Raw genomic sequence first — 18,037 nt, forward strand, 5'->3', positions numbered from 1 at the left:
AATAGTTAAACTTATATAACACATAATAGCCTCTTAATTGCTGTAAAACAATGGAAAGTGTTTGAGCTTACCTTTAATACTCTAAGCCATTATGCTACTAAAATAATACTATAGGTCACATGATTTTTAAAATGTAGACAGTGAGCATTGATATCAAATAGGAATACTTTGGAATGGCTGTATCCTTTTGAGACACTTACAGCTTTCACAAAAGATTGGTTTACTGTAAAAATGCTCCATAGATCACTGGGAACTGATTTATTAATATTCTAAACAGCATGGTAAACAGAATTATACATTTGAGTTTCAACAAGCTAGAGACATGTTTATAGAATATGGAAGTGTATGCTAGCTTATATATCTATATATGTGTATTAAACTCTATCACTTCAACTAGTTCTTAGTTTTCAAGATTTTGTTATCTTAGGAATCCATAAATTGCTATTAAATAAACCAACGAAATCCTTTATTGAACCTAAAAGTGTTGGAATTGCTTTTGGTCAATTTTATATTTACTACTTTCTGTTATAACAATTTGGTTATTTATATCAGTTTCTACATAACTTTATCCATGTAATATTTTATTGTGTCAATAAAAATGTGGGTGCCCTCATGCTCACATTATATGATACATCAATACCCTTAGAAGAGATATTTATTTTTTGAATACTGATCAATAAAGACTTTTTTTTAGGATTGGTAATTTTTTTACTAATGTTTTTCTTCTTCTTCTTCTTCTTTCTGTTAGCACTTCTGAAATCCCCCAGTTCCGGCTGCCATATGATGTAGTGCATTTTGAGATTGAGCTTATGAAGGACCTTGGTGTAAAGGTAAATGAAAAAACACCTATATATGTGCAACTCAAAGAGAAAGGGGTGCGTTCTACACTAAGTATTAACAGCAAATGTCACACATTTTAGGGAAGAACAATTAAAAGCAACACCAGGCAGAAGCAGAAAGATACTTTCCCTTGCTTAGGGCATTTGTCTGTCTACTGTCTGAATGCCACTAGCCTGGAAAGGGTAATCAATAGTTCTCATCTGGCACGCCTGCATGTGATTAATTGTCTGTAAGAAACAAATTCCTAAATTGCTTTAGGGGTTCCGTGCAGCTAATAGAAGGATTTGGTCTCTTTAATCATGCTTTCTCATGCAAGTTGTGTGCACGCTGAAACATTAGTATTTCACAATTTGCAACACAATTTCTTACAGAGGTTCATTTTATTTATTATATGCATCATGTCAGTAATGTTAATGTGATAAAAACATAAGCAGTAAATCAGTGGGGTAGAAAGCAACAGCTGTGTGTGTTTCATTGTTTTTGTGAAATAAATATTGTGTTGTTATTTTAAAGATGGTTGAAAATTTGACACATTGTATCTTCAGGGAATAGCTTTACATATTTCTATTCTTTTTTATTAAGAGTATTATATTCCAGCTCTTCACTGTTGCTATTTTTATTTCAGAATGTTAATTTTGCATAATGGATATGACACTATAGATTAGTAATGTTACATGATTTACACAATATATTCTATGAGCAAATGCAGATATTTTGAAAGTAATTAATAAACTACTCATGGCTCTTGAATTTGCCACAAAACTTAGAATTAATCAATTAAAGAAAAAGCACACAAAACAATATTCTGTGCTTTTATGCTTGTAATTACATTTTATTTTCCAGATGTTTAGTGATGAAACATTTACAGATAATCAGTAAATAAAAAATATGATAGCAAAAACACAGCATAGATGTGTACCAACTTTATGAAAATTCAACAATCAAAATTACAGTGTTCAAAACAGATAATTTGGGAGTGATTATTTCCAAACATATATTCTAAAAAGTTTTAAAAATGTCTTTCAGTTTGAATGTAAGTTCTTACCTAAATCTCATTAAATAAGGAAATGATTACTGAACCTTCACACTAACATATTCGGTAATTACTACTGAATTAAAGATGAATGTTCCCAACACAAAGAAATGATAAATGTTTGAGTTGATGGATATCCTAATTACCCTGATTTGATCATTACACATTGTATGCATGTATAAAAATATCACATGTACCCCATAAATATGCATAGTTATGTATCAATAAAAATGAAAAATAAGAAATTAATTTAAGGCATTTCCACATTTATCTTGAAATTAATTGCAAGATTATATTCAACTTTCACAAGACCAGATATATTCCTTAAATGAAGGCATACCCATTACTCTTATTTGAAAACTCATCAAGATGTAGTAACAGCCAATGCATTGAGGGTCAGTAAATACATTTGAGCTACAGTCATGCTACTTTCTTAATTTTATAGTCAGATAGCTTTGGCAAAGTCAATGGATATCCCTAGCCTTGACCAATATCTGTCCAAATGAAAAAGTAAGCCTCTACCATTTGTGTAAAATATAAGCATATATGTTAATACATGTATGCATGGAATATTTCTGGAAAGATTTAAGAATCTGAGCACAGGTTGCCTTTGGGAAGGTGTGGGAAGAAGTTATCACCATTTTGTACACTTGGATTTTAAACTTTGAATTTGTTACATTATTGAGAAAAAAATGGAACCTAACTAGCAGGTAGTGCAGTCTTGTACATCTCTTAAGTTGTTTCAAGATGTACAAAAGAGAAAATATGCAGATTTGCTTAGAAAATAAGAAGTATGTACAGTTCTGAAGAGAGGCGGTAATGATGCCCTTTTTTCACTTTGGGGCCTCTTGTCCAATGATGGAATACGCTTCCAGCCTTTATGATCTGTCAATTTTAGCCAAGTGAGGGTTCATTTTTTAAAGAGTAGTCTCTACTTGTTACCTCCTTCTACTCATCACTTAAGTTCTTCTTAGAATCTGCCTTTGGTTTGTTTCTCTCAACTAGCTTTATATTATTTAAAGTCAACAGGAATTTCTAGGCAACGTAATGAACTTTTCTCTGGGTTCATACTGTTTGACTGCTGTGCAGCTCATGATGCATACATTATCCTATTTATGTATGCATTTATTTTTAGCTTTCATGGACTAGCATTATCTTGGCTATTCTTCTAAATTTTCTTTTTCTTTCCAATAGTTTTGTCTCATCTGTTCAACAAATAATTATTCAGAATTTGCATTTGCCAAGTAGTGTCCCAAAAACTGAAACCATCCAGAACCGTTCTTCTTTGAACTTCTGTCCTGTGTTCTCAGTAGTTTAATAAGCACGTCTATCATCTGAAAAACATAAATGAATTGTGTTCAGAATCGAGTTCAATTCATCATCTTCAGTCCAAACTATCATTTTTAGCTAAATTTCGTGTTGAATAATTTCAGGTTTTCGTATATATAATAGCTGATAAATAGTATTAGTTCTAAGATGAATTTTTCAAGTCAAATATCATATCACAAGAACATATTGAGAATTTTATCTGTTGTTTATACATTATATATTTTCCTTCAACTATTTCAATGGCTGGTATGTTAAAAAAAGAGGGATAATGTAGTCTTTTTCTTGACACTGAGATAGCATTTTTAATCATATTGAATAAATATTTTTTCTAATCTTACATTACCAAAACTGTATTAAGTTAGACAAAACCTAATAAAAGAGCGATATTACATTTTTCAATTGCTCTTTTAAAAAACTTACATTCAGTTCATATGTTGAATTATACTAATCATTGAATTTTGGGATTATACTAATTTTTACATTATACTTTATTATTTCTATACCTGTAGAACTAGATTTGTCTTGTTAGTATCTTTTAAATTTTATTTTGTGTTGATTTATTTATATAATGGATATTAAAAGTAGAAACATAGCAAGTAATAGTCAAATACTGTTGCTACACTTACAAAGTGAGAAATCAATAAATACTATTTTAATTTTTGTGAATTTGTGATGATAGAGTTAGGTTAGCCTTATAAAATAAAACTTCTGAGCATTTCGTTATTTTATCATTGGTATGAATATGATTTTGAGACCTAATTTTTTGGTTTTTTTACTAAATTTGGACAATTTTTTCTGCTGACCTCAGTGTCCTTTTATGAGAGATAGAACTTTGGCTATTTTTCATCATATTTTCCATGGTCATTAGTCTTTCCTATTTTATTCTCATGTCAATTTTGCCAATATATATTTTGCTAGAAAAAATGCCTGCTTCATCAAGATGTTTGAATTTATTAGCACAGATTTAAACCTGTTATTTCACTATGCAATGAAAATATCTGTGCCTGTGATTAAATTTTTCTTTCTCATTTCTAAATTTACCTTGTTTTCTTAACTTTTTTCTTAATAAGACTCTGTAGTAGTTTCCCTAGTTAATGTATTCTTTAAAAGAATCAGTTCTCAAAGTAGTGTGTTTCTATTCATTAATTTCTAACTATATCTTTATTAACATTTTCTCTGCCATCTTTATTAGTTAGTCTCTTTTAACCCCTTGAGTTGTGTTCTTACTTACTTCATTTTTATAGATTGAATAGTGAAAACATTTAGGGTTATGACTTTCCCTAGAAACACACCTTTGTTAGCACCCTTGTGTTTTCATTATTTTATTATTGTTACTTTTCTTGAATAACTCTAGTTTTTTTCCCCCATAGACAACAGTTATGAGGGATAATAGTTGTATTTGTTTCTGTATTCTTGTGATAGAATTCAATTTTCATTTTTTAATCTAACTAATCAGAATGATATGAAGTTTATTTTATCAAATATATTCTCAATTTATCTCACATAAAAGGATCATTTCTAGTGTCATAAAATTATTTATTACCTTTAGGAGAAATAGCTTTGTAGCTATAATTTTTTTAAATAAAAGCTCTTAGATTTTTATAAAGCTTAATTTCAATATAGACCCCCTCCAAATTATTTTTAGTCCAAGGTAGAGTTTGATAGGATATCCTGTGATGCTTGCGTCAGATGATGTTATTAATAATTTAGAGTAAATGTTCCTTTTTTATTTGTTATGCAATTTAGAATACAAGTAGAAATGAATATTTCATTTCATACTCCTTATAATACTTCTAATTTCCAGAGTTAAAAATGTAGCATCTTCATGAAAATCTTGCATTTTTCTAGATATGTTTAAAATATGTATATTTGTCATTTCTCAAAATATTTTGATAGAATTCTATTTTGAGTAAACTTAATTTGTAACTGCTATGCATTTCTTCTGCTTCATAATACGAGACAAAGTCTATTCGCATTCTCTTTCTTAACAAACTCATATCGTCTTGTTTTTTACTAAATTTATCTGAAGAAAGAATTTCCAGTATTATAGGGTTGTATTGAAAAATGAAAATAAAATCATATCATACCTCTACTAGGAGGAGAGAAATGTGCATTAATAACTAATAAAATATTTTTGTGTCTAAAGAAAGCTAAATATATTAAAAATCATTTTATTTTTTTCTATCTCTCTTTGAGCTTCTGGACATATGTGGTTTATTTAACCAAAGTTTTTATTAGAAAATGTAAAGATTATGTACACTGTTATCTGCATTTTTTAAAAATGGAAATCACATATTTTATTTGAAGAAAGTTCATCTCCCAAAAACAAGTTTTAAACCTTTCTTCATCCTGCTTAATAAATATTATTATATAAATGAACACATATTATGGATATATAAAAATATTTGTTTTATCAAATCCTAAATGGAACTTGGGCTCTAAGGTGGAAGACATTAAGAATTTCTGTTGGACCAAAATAGTAACTTACACTGAACCTGAAGTGGAATGGATTCTTATTCCAGATTTAGGAAGTATTTAATCATATGGTATTGAAGTCATTATAGAAAGGCAGAACATATTCTATATTCATATCCAAGAAAATCAAAATGGAAAATGTTGTATATTTAAAAGTACCGGGAGTAAGGGAGCAAAAACAAACAAAATGCCCACCATGTGATTATTCTAGCTTCATGTCTGTCTAATAGATAATGTTGAGATTTCATAGCGTGTCAGCCACAGGAATGTGTTTTATGTCAGTAGTTTTTGTTTGTGTGTGTATGTGTGTTTTTTGTTTTTTGTCTTGTGATACTGGCTTTAGTTAAGTTTTGCACATCTCAGCTCACTTTCCCAAGACATAATATAAGCAAAGCTTTTTTAATGAAATATTTTTTCCTAATTCTTTCTAAGAGTGGATTATGTATTGCATGCCAAACATTTTGGGCCTGAAACTCTCAGGAAAGGGAAATTTGAGTCGATTCCCAGTCACAGAGAGGGAGGGGTATACTGGGGCCTATCACCCCATTGAATGCTGTCATTGCTGTGTCCTCAGTTCCACCGTGGAGCTGCTGGCCTATGATTGTCGTCCTCTGTCTCTTCCACAGTGTCTTTCCCCAGTAAGGTCTTGCTGGTCTCAGTCCGAGGAGCTTAACACCAAGAGTCCAGACACTTGTCTTCCCGGCTTTCTATACACAAAAAGAAACGGCCAGCTGTTCCTTCCCCACTACTGCTCATGAGTCGACTGTACAAATGCACTGTCTGTGCATCTGTCCTAGTGTTACAGTTGCAAAGGCATGTTCACTCGGCTGTGGTGGAAAGACTGAGACGACTTCATTCTCCTTTGATAAATCCTACAGAACCGCTGCTAGACTTCTGTGGGCCTCCCCGCACACTCATTTCAGGAGGGATGGGAGGCCTTTCTTGAATCTTCCTGCTGAGGCAGTGGATGAACTAAACTGAAGGCTAAGGTGTTGAGGATCACTCCCATCAGTTAACCCATTCTCAGTGCATTCCACTGCCCACCTTTGGAACCTGCATTCGTATTCAGTTTCCTAATATTTGATTATAGTGGGTGGACCTGTTCTTTTCTTTCATGTCTAACCTTGAATATATTTTGGTATAAAGGCTATTTAGTTCATAAACCAAACTGTGGAGTTCTCCATCTTCCTTTTTTAAGAAGATGAAATAGAATAGCCATTCTTTAAAAGCTATAACAAATTAAAGTACTAAAGCCTTGCTATTAGGTATCTTTAGTAGCATCTAACTGTAATTTTAATAGTAATACTCACTACTAAATATTTACTATGAAGTATTCCAATAGTACTTGCTCAGTTGACACTTCTGTTGGGTCTATGGTGTTTGATATGTTCTGGAGTTCTGAATATTAGTTATTAAATCACTTTGACTGTTCCTTTATTATAAACTTTCAAACAGTTCCTCTATCTGCCAGTTAAAAAAAATAGAATTAATATGTTAGAAAGATGGAACAATGGCCCTCCGTGGTCCTCGTCATTGCCCCCCCTACATTCCTTGCTTTGCACTTTCAACTCCAAAAGCACCACCCTTTCCATGGCACTCATGTACGATGCTTTGTCCTTTGCCTGCGGGAACGGTGCTGGTTCCACCCTTCACCTTCAAGAGACGTAGAACCCAGCTGCTACACGTGGCATTAGACTGCACGTGTGACTTCAGTAAAGCTGCTGAAACCCTCTTATCCTTCAATTCCATTGTCAGTGCAATGAGGACACTGAGGACACCTCCTAAGGCCCTTGTGGAAATTGTGTGTGCAGTGCTTGGAAGAAAGCCTCACATTTGGTTAAAGACTCTATGAGGGCTAGCTGCTGTTATGATTCCATTGGCGTTTAAACTTGTATTGTCTTTCCTGTCTGACCTATTTGTAGACTTTTGCATTTAGGAAACCAAAGAAGCCCACCAGGCCTGTGCTCCCTTCCCTCTAGCAGGGCTGTGGGAGACAGCTGTCTCTCACTTTTTCGGTCCGTCCAGGCACATGCCTGACAACTGGCCATCTGAACTTCACTCAGTGGCCTGTTCCTGATCTCAGAGAGCAGGTGTCTTTCACTCCAGTATACTCACCATCTCTTGTTTGTGCTGTCTGATCTACATGGTGCCAGTGTATGATGAATTGCAATGACGTTCTGTGGGACATCCAGGTTGCTTCAGATGACATGTATTATTACTGAGGAGAGTTGACATACCCCTGAGGCAAAACTGCCAATGAGTATTCCTGTCTGTCCTCTGTGAATCTGCACTGTTTCTGATCTCTTTTTCTAATTGGAATGGAAAAACATGGATTTGCCGAACCAACGGCCATATGCGGGATACGTGTGACTTCATAAGTATGCTTTAGCGATGATATCACATCAGTTCCAGGCACTGCATTCCAACCTGCTCTTTAGTGAAGCCTGCAGAAGGCTATAGTCATCCTCCAAAAATCCTCCTGTCTTGGCAGGAGCCAGGCTGGTGAGTTTGATGGAGTAGAACAGGTACCATTACCACCCCTCCCCATCCTGCCACACTAGGATATGATATTGTGTTTGATTTACTATCTCGGATGGATTTTCAAGTGACCTTCTCTACTCTTACATCTGTTACAGACCAGAGACCCAGTGTGCAGGTACTTGAACTGGCAGTGTAACACTTTCAATTATGCCCTGAGAGGCCAGGAGAATGGTGGCTGCCTGGGTTGTGACTTCAGTGAGCCCACTATGACCCAGACATTAGCCAGGCTCCAATTTGTTACCTCACTCCTGGTATCAAACAGCAATGAAAAACCTGCATTTTATAGTCCTTGAGTGTCTGATCACTTCCTGTTCTCTAGTGTGTGGTTGCCTGTCTATGTAGCCAAATTTCTCCTGGGGAGTGTTCCCTTAACAGGATGTTTCAGGGTCCTTCCTCCTAGGGACCCAGCCTCCTCACAGGTCAGCAGATTCTGGATCAGAACATTGACTCATGCCTGGGAACCCTACAAAGTATTGAGACTTTTAACTGGGTGACTGCCCACTGCCCCTGGTGTTTGTGCCTCTCCTTGACAGCACCCACTATCAGAACCCCACCCTCTCTAGAACAGGCCCCATTGAAACTCCATTTCCTTCTGCTTTCTTACCCTTGTGCTCTTCCCTGGAATGAATGTCTTCATCCTCTAAACTCACCTACACGTGGTGACCACATACAGTTTTATATTCTATTGATTTGTGTATATGATCTGTCCCTTCTTGACTATACACTGATGTAAGAACTGTGCCTCCCTCATCATTTTATTGCTCAGGTGCTCCACAGAGTGCTTTAGACGTGTGGAGCAAGCTTCAAAAGTTCACTGACTTGATTTTGGTTATGCTGGCTTTACTTCTGCATCATCCCTTAATAAAACATGCTAATGTTCTACTTACATACTATTTTGTATAGTTAAGCCTATATAGGTACTCAAAGACACAGATACCTTTCTATATTACATATGGACTTTCATAGATGGATAGATTTTTTTTACTGATTTTCCATGCTTTTTTACGTTAAATACCAAGAACTTAATTACTCAAATGCCAAAAAGTCATTATTAAAATGCTGGGGTTTTTTTTGTAGATAATTTGTGGCAAAAGCCTTGCAGTGAATGAAATGACTCTCAGAACTTTGAAAGAAAAAGGCTTCAAAGCTGCCTTCATTGGAATTGGTGAGTAGCTTGTTTTTAAATATTTTTATTTGTATTATTTAAATAATTTCTCGACAATATCGATAAATTGCCTATAGACATGTTCATGATGGCAGTAGTGTCTGTTCAGGGAATAACAGACAGAGAACTGACCAAATGCCTACATTTTGATGACGTACATTTGAATCATGCTGCTTCATCCCCAGGCTGGAGTGCAGTGGCATGATCTTGTCTCACCACCGCCTCAACCTCCTGTGCTCAAGCGATCCTTCTCCCTCTGCCTCCTGAGCAACTGGGTCTACAGCTGCACACCACCATGCCTGGCTAAGTTTTATAATATTTTTTGTAGAGATGAGGTCTCACTCTATTGCCCAGGCTGGTCTTTAACTCCTGGCCTCAAGTAATCCTCCCGCCTTGGCCTCCCAAATTGCTGGGATGACAGACATGAGCCACTGCACCTGGCTGATGGACCTCAGCAAGGCAGTCTTGTACCTCCCCATCTGTGCATCATAGCCACCCGGGACCATCTCTCAAGCCAGACCACAGAGGCTCAGAAGCTGCCTGGGTGCCATAAACAATAGACTGAGCTGATAACGATGAACAGAGTTGGCTCTTTCCTTTTCTATTCATTTTGAAAATTTCCTAACGCCTTTTCTTACTTGTTTGAATTGTAAAGACATTTGGTCACGGTTCTGAATGTCCCATGGACAATGTAATGTTGCCGAGACTCTCAATAATGTGTTCTGCTGTTCCACGTTTTGCTCCAGAGAATTCATTTTCTAACATTTTTTCCTCCATTTGTTGTTTATTGAAAGACCAGAGAAAACAATCAGTTGATTTAACATAGTCTTTTTTATTTTTATTTTTTGAGTTGGAGTCTCATTTTGTTGCCCAGGCTAGAGTGACCTCCTGGGCTTAGGGGATCCTTCTGCCTCAGCCTTCTGAACAACTGGGACTCTAAGCACACACCACCATGCCCAGCTAATTTTTTTAAAAATTTATTTGTAGAGATGAGGTCTCGCTATGTTGCCCAGGCTGGTCTTGAACTCCTGGCCTCAAGAGATCCTCCTACTTCAACCTCCCAAATGCTAGGATGACAGGCGTAAGCCATCATACCTGGTTTATTTAGCTTAGTCATTATCTATGAATTTTCTCATATGATTGTACTGTGGACAATTAGAACATATAAACTGAATGTGCTAAATTGTTACCCATTTTTAATATGTCCATCCTTGTGTCTTTTAGTTTGTCTGTCTCTTCTACAGTTCACATGCTTAGAATATGAATATCTAAATAATAAACTTACATAGAGATGAAAACTTCTCCCATATCTCTGGGATCACACACTGGGTAATGTTTATTTCAAGGCTATCCTTTCACATTGCATTTCTAGAGTGAAGTAATCATTAAACTTCTTTACCTACTAATGTCTTTCTTATCAGAATGCCATGCATTATCTTACTAGATAATTGCCACCAAGTCTAAGACCATCTCTGTCACTCCTTTTATTTAGATGAAAAATTGTGGAGAGGAAAATAAATTTGCACCGTCTTCTGGCTCCTCAATGTCTGTATAGAGCCTCCTGTCTTTCAGAACCCTGAGGGGACTCTAGTCAACAGCATTTCTCTGTGTTATCTTCACTTAAATACCATAATCATTTTGTACATCAAGAACAGGAAAGAGAAAAGGGTTGCTGTTTTTCCCTAGGTTTCCTTTTTCAGGGTGTTATACCTCCCTTTGCTTTTACTTTTCAACACTATATTTGTGTTGAGATTTTAATGTAAATAAATAGAGCAAATGTCTATAAAGTATATTCTACTAATACCAGCCGTGTTGGATCAGTAAGTTCCTGTCACTCTCAACAAACACATGTTCAGAAGTGCTTGGTCAATAATAAGTAAAACATTTAATCAAGCATTAGGTCTGAAATATTCATGATGTTATCAAAACTACTGGAAATTCACCATTGTACTTTTCTGCAGCAGATGTCCCCAAAGATATGTTCTCTATTATTTGAATATATGCTCATGCAATTATATGTGTCTCTATAAACTTTGTCTACAAATAACCTCTGCTATAAATATGGGCCAAATAAATAACCAATACATTGAAATAGCTCCAAATTAATTGCATAAAAATACTACAAAAATGTAGAATAAATAAATGGTCTGTCACTCTGTGTAGTTATAGCCATCAGAGACAGCCTCCATCTGAATCAATAATGTTTTAGCTTCTTTTATTTTTTTCCCTTGAGTCCCCTTACACACATTACTTGGTGATGCTACATTTGTTCACAGTAGTCTCTGCTTGACTCTGCACTGAGGTGTGGATACAACATTTCAAATGAAGGGTCCTTTCATATTTATGTTGCTATGCATTTTCATGCTGAGCAGTGAATCTTTTGACATTTTGGTGTAGTAATGTGAGGGATGCCGTTATGTTCTATTTCTGTATTTTGTATGAAATATACACAAAAAAGTTTCATTATGTCAAAAAAAAAGCATCAGTCTGTAGAAGACAAGTAGCCTTATCCTCAAAGAGATACTTATTTGACGCTCTGGATCGTCGATGTGGGAATGCATGACCTTTCTATTTCCATAGAACTGTCTGTTTCCTGGACAGCTGCACGTTCTTACACGCTTTTGTTCACCTTGCTTCTACACTATAATTAATCTTCACTCACATTATCTACCATTTCTTGCGAGTTTGGAGGAGTCAATGGTAGAATAGGAATTCTGTTACTTAGGGTATAGTTGTGGCCGCTTTAACAGGACAACAAGGGTATATGTTTATACCCATATCCTACACCAACGGTATATGCATTTAGCTCTTTCTCATGCAAGAGTGTGAGCCCTCTTCAATACCTGAGTTCCACCTTTGGTTCCTGGGTTGTCACCGCGTCCACATTCCTGCTAATAGAGGCAGGGAAGAGAGAATGCTTAAGTTTATGACACAGAAGGTGCATGTCTCACTTCTGCGTCTGTCTCATTGTCTGTGACCTGGTCATGGATGAATGCAAAGCAAGGGATGCTGACAAATAAGCCTATGACTGAGTGGATGTGTTCCCCATTCAGCTTCTTGATGATAGAGAAAGGGGGTAGTAGGTACTGAAGGAGGGCAGGTAAAGGTCTCTGTTAGTCACAGAAGTGCATCATCATTAGTGTTGGACACCTGAGCTAAGTTAGGCACTTAGTAGCAAAGAGGCCACCCTTAGAACTTGGTGCATGCATGTTGATGACATGGGTTGTTTAATACAAATGGAGGTGCTGTCCCTTTCTGTAGTTGGGAATACCATACTTCTAGATGTTCTGCCTCTATAATGACTATTGTATTCTACATTAGGTTATGAAAAAGAAAAAAATAATTTTATTTTTATTAAATGTGATATAGCAGGCATAGTTCAATAAATTCATTATGTTAACATAAGTGTGACTGGTTATGGTGGTGCACACCTGTAACTCCAGCATTTTGGGAGGCTGACACCGGAGGATTACTTCAGCCCAGGAGTTCAAGACCAGCCTGGACAACATGGCAAGACCTTGTCTCTACAAAAAAAAAAAAAAAATCAAAAAAATTAACCAGGTGTGGTGGCAAGCACCTGTAGTCTCAGCTGAGTCAGGAGACTGAGGCAAAAGGATCAACTGAGCCCAGAAGGTTGAGGTTGTGGTGAATCCTGATTGTGCCACTTCATCCTGGGTGACAGACACTCTGAATCAAAATAATAATAGTAATAATAGTAATAACAACAACAAAAACAACAGCATAAGTGTGTTCTCATGTTTCTTGATTTTTAATATTGTGTGTGCTGTTGCTGGTGAAGTCTCTCACTTTTAGATTTGTGCCTACCTGATGCTAGCAGTGTCCATTTAAGGAAATCATCTCATTGTATGCACATTCTTGTTAGTTCTAAAGAGCTATGTCTCTTTACTCATGAGAAGTTTAGTTTCTTCTAAGTAGTGAGATAAAATCCTATGTCTTATCAAAATGATACTGCTATCTTTGCAATCACTGGGATTTTAAACCTGGAAAAAGAAAGGACCTACACAAGGTGTTACTGTTAATGTTCAGAAGCAAGTTAAAACGTCTACTGCAGAAAGCTTTTAAAAAATATTTATGATTCTCTTTGGTTGGTATTGAAATCAATCTAATGGGTTACAACCATAGCTTCTTTCTATTATATGGAGATGAACAGAAAATAATACAATCAAAAATGCCAACATGTTGCTCACAGGGTAAATTTTTGTGGAAAATATGTTTCAGTTGTGTGTGTTTGTTTCTGATGTGTGCCTTCACAAGCATACTGAATTAAAATAAAATGTATTTTAAAATGTGGCTGACAGGCAAGGTTTGATAGCCAGTGCTCGGCAAGACCCAGAGGTATGAATCCTCTTTATCCCACAGTATGCCCAATACCTGTCAATAAGTAACTGTTGTGTGGGCTATGAGAGTATTGGGTGACCACAGTATTCCAGGAACCATGCTAAGAATTTAAAGTATCGGGAGATCCGAATTCAGTATTGGAGTCGGTATTAAGTGGAGTCAAAAATGGTCTGAGGACTTCAAGCAGAACAACCATGCTGTGCAGTGTGAGGGGTGGGTGCTGTAGGGGGCATGGGTTTGGATATACACACTTTGAGTGCTTCTCTTCTCGAGCCAGGTTTAAGGACCACTGTTCTGAATGATGGAGTGTGGATCCTGGGTCTTTGCCTCCCAGGCACCATCTTGTATCCTTTTCTGTCTATTGGTGATCCTCCTTTTAAAACCTTACAGAATGTGCTGAAAAGCTATACAGTGACTCAGAAAAATGACACACACAAGACACCCTCAGACAACTGAAAAAACTTTATATGTTCTTCTGTTAAGGTTTTTTTCCTCCTGAATTTTTGTTTTTAAAATGTGGGAGAGAGAATGAGTTAAGGGGCCACCACGGTGAGATCGACCAGAACAGTCACAGCAGAAAGTGGGGAACAGGACTGAAGGAAGGTGATAGAGAGGAGAGCCTTGCATCACCACCCTTTTGCCTGCATCTGCCCAAAAGCCTTCTCCTAAGTTCTTGCCCTGCACTGCCCCCACCCCATTAATGCTGCTGGAGCATTGTCTGTGACCCTCACCTGGCTCTTGGATCCGTCATCCCACGATAGGAGCAGTGATCTTGCTGGAATTAGAGCCGATGGCTGTCCTCAGTCAACCTCCCCATGGCTCCCTGTGTCCTTCTGGAAACAGAAGTGACTCCATGCAGGCCCTCAAGGCTCCTTCTACTCTGGTCATGGCTAACATCTCTAGTCACCTTACACATGAGGTCGTGCATTCCAACCATGCTAAACTGCTTTTAGTTTTTCCTTATTTCAGTCATTGTTTACCTCAGTGTTTGGACACTGACTAGAACTACCTTATTTTCATGTTCAAGTCCTTAGCTTAGATGTCCTTTTTCTCTACTTGATGTAGTTCCCTTTACTTGGATAACTCACTCCCTGCCCTCACTTTTTGGTCTGGGTAAATCTCTTCCTTACCTTCCCACACCCTAATGGTCTGAAAAACCATTTCCCATGGTCAGACTGGTCTTTGTTCTATACAATAGCTCGTTTTACCCTGTATTATAATTGAGTAGTTACATGCCTGTTTCTATCACTAGAAGTTAAGTTCTTAAAGACTAAAGATTCTATCTATCTTATTGATAGATCTTTGTTGCCCAGCAGAATACCGGCACATAGTAGGAGCTTTATAAGTGTTTTTAATTAGTGATTTTGGATAATTTTCCAAAATAAATTTGTAGGATGTTTTAAAGTGTCAGCAATATTGGAGTATTATAACATCAACCAAGCCCAGGGGGATACAATTTACATTATTATAAGGTTGGTATAACACAATTAATGAAGTAATTGTGAGAAAGAGTGATATTAAGAGGAGTGGAATTAGTGATATTAGGATTAATGATATTATAAGTAAATAGGAGGGGTGCTATCTGTGGTGGTAATACCAATAGTAATAGCTGGTATTGTCCTGTGCTCAGTTCTTTATATAATCTATCTCCTTAACTGTCAAAATGGCTCTTGAGATATATGCTCTTAACACTCTTGTATGGATGAGAAAATTAAAACTAGGAAAAGTAAGAGAAAACTAGGAGATGGTGACTAAAACATGGAAAATGAGCTTTATAGAGAATGTAAGAAAAAATTCACAAATGCAAATATCCATCCTTCAACAATTACTGACGGCTGACATGACACTGTCTACATTACAGCATCTCACTTAAGATTTCTGCACATGGAAAAGCTGAGACAGAAGGATTCAGTGAGCTGTGAGCATGCCACAGGACCACTCCAACCTGAGCCACAGAGTGAGACCCTAACTCAAAAAAAAAAAAAAAAAGATTCCTGAACATGGTGACCTTCTACTCTGGAAGAATCACTCTTTATATTTACCCTTACTTTTTCATTGTTATTATTGCAGTTTTATTCCTGTTAATGTCAGAAAAGTATACACACACACACACACACACACACACACACACACACACACATTATACAACTCAATATACATTGAGTTGGGATCTCACTCTGTTACCCAGACTGGAGTGCAGTGTACCACAGCCTTGACCTCCTGAGCTCAGATGACCCTTCTGCTTCAGTCTCCCGAGTACCTAAGATTACCGGTGTGTACCACCACACCTGGCTAATTTATTTTTTAAATTTTTTTTTGTAAAGAAGAGGTCTCTCAGTGTTGTCTAGGCTAGTCTTGAACTGTTGGGCTTGAGCAATCCTCTCGCCTTGCCCTCCCATGAGCCACCGCACCCAGCTTAAGAATATTTTTTAATATGTGAAGATTTCCAAATATTATAACAGCCAAAGAAAAGATAATTACAATTAAGAAAATCCATTGAGAGATTGCGGTATTAAATTTGCTACAGTGTGGCCTCTAATTAAATCTCTTGTGCCTTCTTAGAGCCAGAATTCTTCTCTCTAAAAGTTATTCTTAATTGGTTTCTTAATCAGGAATTTCTAAATTGTACATAATCATGTATACTTTATATTTCTTTAGAAGAAAATGAAATACAGTTTTTAGACCACCCTCTTTACTTCTGTCCCTAGATAAAACCTGAGATTGTTTAGTCAATATTCACAATTATGAATAGATTATTTAAAAATAATAAATCTGACTTAATTGTAAGCAAAAAAAAAGAGTCTTGAATATTTTACCAGTTCACTTTCTAAAAATTTGTATTATTGTTTAATCTAGTGTCACTTGTAAGTACTTGGGTATAATTGTGATATGGCTCCCAAGAATTTGGAAATGAGGGAAATAGAATTCCAGCTGGGAGTTCATTAAATCATCACTTAATGAGCTCAAGCCAGGCCCAGAAGGAGAGAAAATAAATGCAGGACAATTATTCTTTGATCATATTAACATATCAGTAGAAAGCACATATTAATCTGCAAAAGGAGGCAGGGGACTGGTCATCTTCAGAAGGTTGGAAGAAGAAACAAATACTGTGCAAAAATCTTGACAGCATCTTCTTCAAGGCACCTGAGTCAATGGATCCGGAGTTCTTGGAGCCCCTATCACCAGGATGCACAGGAAAGGTCATTTTAAAGATATGTAGGTCTCCCTGCTGTGACTTCAAGCACACCAAGGTGGCCCTGATGCTTAAATAGTCTGATTCCAGAAGATGATGTTCACAAGCCAGCAAGATCCTGGTCTTTGTGTTGGTTTTATAACCCATCTTTCTACTCCTCCTAGTATTGGGATGCTCTGATAAATGCCTCACTTATTTTTTTGTGGTTGTTCGCAACATTCAGAATGAGTCGCATTGTTTTTGTACCACTTACAACAGACTCCAAAAGCTATCTGAATCTACTCCTTTACTCTTAAATCTCCCCTGGATAGACTCCCCCACTGTTCCCCATCTAGCTGTCCCACAGAAGGTGTGCCGGGTCCCTTGGCTCATAATCTGTCCTTCACCAAGAAAATCTTTCAGTCTGTCCTGCGCACTAAAACCTATACTTAGAAAATTCATCTGAATTGCCACTTCCTTCATGAACCACTCATACTCACCCAGCTGAAGTATATGTTTACTCTGTGTTCATACGTAATAAAATGGTTTATATTTTATTTATAGAAATGAGTATCATTTCCCTTTTATCGCTTGGGTAGATGCATGTATCCCTCCCCTGTCCCCATCACAAGTACAAGACTGTATTAAAAGCCTATGAGAGTGAAGATTTGTGTTTATCCTTGAATTCCACAACTTCAGCTCATTCCTTCACGTATAGTACAATATCAATAAAGTTTTTTGCAGTAAAATAACTGGAAAAGGAAAAAAAAAGAAAGCATCGAAAAAATGAAAATCAACGTGACAACTTCTTGAGATGTTTTGAGGCTTCTCTTGATCATTTGACCTTTTAAAATTTATGTATCTTTCTTAGCATCCTCCTTTATCTTTCTTTTTTTTTGACAAAATGTAAAGACATGTTCATTACAAAGTCATTCTTAACTCATTTTACAAATGTGCCTTATCATTCTGCCAAGTATTACATTATTATGTTGAATGGTAGGTATTTTCTTTGAGCATTTTTGACCAATTTTTAAACATAGTGTTATTTGCTAAAGAGCAATTAAGGAGCATTTTATGATGAAGATGACAATATAAGAAAATCCTTTTTAAAATCATAGCTTTT

The 18,037-nt window shown here is 36.3% G+C and overlaps 1 protein-coding gene across 1 annotated transcript in view; it reads left to right on the forward strand.

Moving 5' to 3' along the window:
• The window catches only part of LOC103263796 (dihydropyrimidine dehydrogenase [NADP(+)]), a 405,431-nt gene that overhangs the window by 42,460 nt on the left and 344,934 nt on the right, over positions 1-18,037 (forward strand). The window contains 2 exon segments of the mRNA XM_021714144.1: positions 749-830; positions 9,296-9,383. Of these exon segments, the coding sequence (XP_021569819.1) occupies positions 749-830; positions 9,296-9,383 (170 nt within the window).

Source organism: Carlito syrichta, unplaced genomic scaffold (assembly GCF_000164805.1).
Source record: "Carlito syrichta isolate Samal-C Ts95f unplaced genomic scaffold, Tarsius_syrichta-2.0.1 Scaffold305265, whole genome shotgun sequence".
NCBI lineage: Eukaryota > Metazoa > Chordata > Mammalia > Primates > Tarsiidae > Carlito > Carlito syrichta.